The sequence below is a fragment of the Phacochoerus africanus genome, chromosome 3 (genome assembly GCF_016906955.1).
Source record: "Phacochoerus africanus isolate WHEZ1 chromosome 3, ROS_Pafr_v1, whole genome shotgun sequence".
Taxonomy (NCBI): domain Eukaryota; kingdom Metazoa; phylum Chordata; class Mammalia; order Artiodactyla; family Suidae; genus Phacochoerus; species Phacochoerus africanus.
Genome location: NC_062546.1, coordinates 41241738 through 41245780, shown reverse-complemented (window position 1 = coordinate 41245780; position 4043 = coordinate 41241738). Strand labels below are relative to the sequence as shown.

The 4043-nt window shown below is 46.8% G+C and overlaps 1 protein-coding gene across 1 annotated transcript in view; it reads left to right on the top strand.

Moving 5' to 3' along the window:
• LOC125121883 (basic proline-rich protein-like) overlaps positions 1-3790 on the top strand; it is an 88047-nt gene extending 84257 nt beyond the window's left edge. Inside the window, exon 5 of the mRNA XM_047770196.1 lies at positions 3368-3790. Coding sequence (XP_047626152.1) covers positions 3368-3625 — 258 coding nt within the window. The 3' untranslated portion in view covers positions 3626-3790. The remainder of the gene's footprint in view (positions 1-3367) is intronic.
• The last annotated feature ends 253 nt before the right edge of the window (positions 3791-4043 follow it).

Genomic DNA, 4043 nt, shown 5'->3' with positions numbered 1-4043 from the left:
CTTCCTTCCTTCCTTCCTCCTTCCTTCCTTCCTTCCTCCTTCCTCCTTCCTTCCTTCCTTCCTTCCTTCCTTCCTTCCTTCTCCTTCCTTCTTTCTTTCTTTCTTTCTTTCTTTCTTTCTTTCTTCTTCTTTCTTTCTTCTTTCTTTCTTTCTTTCTTTCTTTTACAGCCTCACCTTTGGCATATAGAAGTTCTAGGGCTAGGGGTCTAATCGGAGCTGCAGCTAAAGCCTATGCCACAGCCACAGCAATACCGGATCTGAGCCAAATCTACATAGCAACTTGTGGCAACACTGGATCCTTAACCCACTGAACGAGGCCAGGAATTGAACCCACATCCTCACAGAGACTACAGCAGGTCCTTCACCTGCTGAGCCACAATGGGAACTCTGAGATAGTTTAACCCAGTTAAGCAGTATGTTCCAGTTGCTACAATGAAGTGAGTAAGGGCTTGGAGTTCCTGTTGTGGCTTAGTGGGTTAAGAATCCAACTGGTATCCATGAGGATTCGGGTTTGATCCCTGGCCTTGCTCAGTGGGTTAAGGATGCAGAGTTGCTGCGAGCTGTGGTGTAGGTCACAGATGGGATCCCACTTGCTGTGACTGTAGGCTGGCAGCTGCAGCTTTGATTTGACCCCTAGCTTGGGAAAATTCCACATGCCGTGGATGCCACCCTAAAAAGACAAAAAATTAAAATAAAATCAAAAATCAAAAAAATAAAAATGAAGTGAAGGCTGGATTCCCAGGGGATCCCTTAAGCCTTTGGCAAGCAAATCCCTTTTGAGACTTCAACTCCCCAAACCTGTGCAAGAAATTCTCCATGAGAAGTCAGCCATCCTCACTAAGCATCCAAGGAGAAAAACCAGGGAACATCTGCCTTCAGTGATCTCCCCTTCAGCTATGATAGATCTTAGGTCAATAATCCAGTCTCCACATAATTCGTTTGGCCTCTGCTACACTGAATAATGCCTGGGAATGCCAGGGCAACTCCCTGGACAGTGGGGGGGATGCCCGGAGACAGAAACCCTGGCAGAGAGGGGACTGGAGAGGTGAACAAAGACACTGCCCCCGGACACATCGCCTGAGCCAAGAGGAAAGGCAAGCAAAGACACGATGAAAAGCGGCCCACTTTCCCCTCTGCAACGTTTTAAAGAGGAGGTGGCAGACATGCTTCTTTACAGCTCAGCCCCCTTCTCGGCCTCCGGGAACCTTCGCAAATGTGGTCTCTGCACCAGCAGAGTTTATTCCTCAGTCGCGTTTCTGTTTAAAGAGATAGAAAAATCCATCCCCTCAGGTTAGCATACTACTGAGATCCTTATCCACTACATGTGTTTCATCCTCAAGCCATTCTTGACCTTGGGGACTCAGAGTCAGGAGTGTTTTGATACCAGATGTAACCCTTGGACTGGGTCAAAGATACCGCAGTGGGATTGGGGCGTGGGGAGCAGGAGGCAGGGGGCGGGGGACAGCAGGAGTGCGTGTAGAAGCAGTGCACTGGGACACTTGCTCCAAAACTCCAAACATACCCAAGAATAACAAGAACATTAACCACTGACCCAAACGCTGGTGAAATTCTGTCTCCGCATCTCCCTCCACCAGTAAACATGAAAATGCTACCCCTGCAGGGGTGGATGGAGGAAGCCTCCAACCAGAGGTCCAGGGAGAATGAGAGCAGATGAGGAGCTGGTTTGGGAGAGAAGTCCAGCAACTTCTACACTCTTCAATCACTGCAAAAATCCCCCCTTCCCCCCAGTGACAACTACATACAGATATTTTTCGCTAGCTTGGAAAAGCAACAACAGACTTGAACTTTTTTCTTGGGGATCAAAACATCACATTTCAGAATGCCTTTTTGTCGCTTTTTCTTTGGCTGTCCCCATCTCTTCAGCCCCAACTCAAGTCCTCCTTCACTCCATATCAGACTCACTGGCCTTCTCTCTGTTCCTCAAATGAGCCAAGCCATCCTGTGGTCGGGACTATCGTACTTGCTGTTCCCTCTGCTAAACGTTCTTCCCCAGATAGTTACAGGTAGTCAAGTTTCACCTTCAATGTCACCTTCTCTGAAGGGTCTTTCCCAGCCACCTATCTGTAGGCCACAAGCCCTATTCTTGCCCTGCCTCAAGGCTAAAGAAAGAGCCTGAGATCTGTGACAAAGATCTCAGTGGTTTAACGGTTGGGGAGGCTTACATGTCTGAAGCAAGGTCCCAGAGCAGCACCCCACCAAGTGCAGCAGGTGGCGGGCAGGACATGTGGCAGTCTTCACTACCAGGGGAAGAGTGAGCTTACCAGTTAGAGGGGGATGGACATCAGGTTGGCTCATTTGCTGCCAGGGAAGCCCACAGAGAGGTGCACCCCTCACTGCTCCTTATATAAACTATGATAATGGAGATAGTTCTGATGTGAAGATTAAAACAATCATTAGCTGGGGCCAGGGTCAAGGACATAGGCATTTCCTGATTAGGCTCTATGATTAAGAGGGAAGGTCAGTCACGGGCGCTGGGCATAGGTGAAGCAGGGGCTGCTGGAGCAGGGGGCGTGCAGAGAGCAAGAGAACAGCCATCCTGAGTGGCCTGATAAACCACTATCTAATTGTTCCTGGCCACTCTCTCTGCCATTTTCTTCTTTTTCTTTTCAGCAATCACCATTCTCTGATGTGATTTTATTCATGTATGTATATATTGTTTATTTCCCCCCCCCCTCACACACACAACTAGATGTACACTACAAGAGAACAGGTTCATGTCTGTCTTGTTCATGGCTCTCCTGTGCCTAGCATAGGGCTGACACTTGAAGGCTGGATGGATGCATAAGTGGAGGAAGAAAGGGTAGGTAGGTAGGTGGGTGGATGAATGGAAAAATGGATGGATGGATGGATGGTTGGATGGGTGAATGGGTGGATGGATGGATGGATATCATCAGTGATTTGGCTCAAGTATTTCATCCAGTTTTGTCAGATCTTTTGCTCCGTGGCCCATAAAGCAACAAACCCTGGACTTTGGGGCTACAACAAAAGCCAGAGCGGTCAATCAATTGAAGCTGTGATAAAGAAACCATGACTTGTCTCCAGTTCTAAGTAAGAACTAGAACTAGAATCTACTCTCCTTCAAAACAGCACTTGGCGTTGATGTGCTTTGATGTTTGATAAGTATCCCATCATCACTTATTAGCCCCAAGTAGTAGGCTAGGAAAACTTTCCTGATGATTTATCTTTTGGAAGATGGAAAACCTAAGCTGTGGGGAATGAAAATGAGTTGGGAATACCATCCTGGTTCAATTCCAGCCCCTGGAATTATCCCTTACTGAATTGTTAAGGGTGATGTTTCTATATTATGTTTCTCCTATTTATCTGTTTATTTGATTCTTTGTTTTAGAATAACCTCAACGTGGAAAGTGCCTCTACATCAGAAACCAGCTCTCCTCTCTCCAAAGAAGCACCAGGCAAGCATTTGGACCACCAGGCTGCACACCAACCCTTCCCTAGACAGAAATTCCAGCAAGAGGCTGGGCATCCTTCACTGCAAAGAGATGGCCCCAGATCTTTTCTCCTTGATCTACCAAACTTTCCAGATCTTTCCAAAGCTGATATCAATGGGCAGAATCCAAATATCCAGGTAAATCTTGGCAACTGAAAAGTGAAAGAAAGTGAAACAGACCTTGTCTTTGTTTCCTGATCTGATTCCAAAGCACCTCCTGCCTTACCTCACATTCTCTTTAACCTCGTAATGAGTCTTGTTATGTAATCCTGTTATGTTATCTCTGGAAGAACAGTGTTGTATTTCGTCTGTGTAATACCCTGGATTGTGAGATGCATCATTATTTCATGAACCACAGAGAGAAGAAAACACTTTTAATAAGAGTATAACACACCAGGAGTTCCCATGGTGACTCAGTGGGTTAAGAACCCGACTAGTATCCATGAAGATACAGGTTCGATGCCCTGACCTTGCTCAATGGGTTAATGATCCTGCATTGCCGCAAGCTATGATGTTGAATGCAGAGGTGGCTCAGATCCTGTGTTGCAGCTGCAGTTCTGATTTGCCCCCTAGC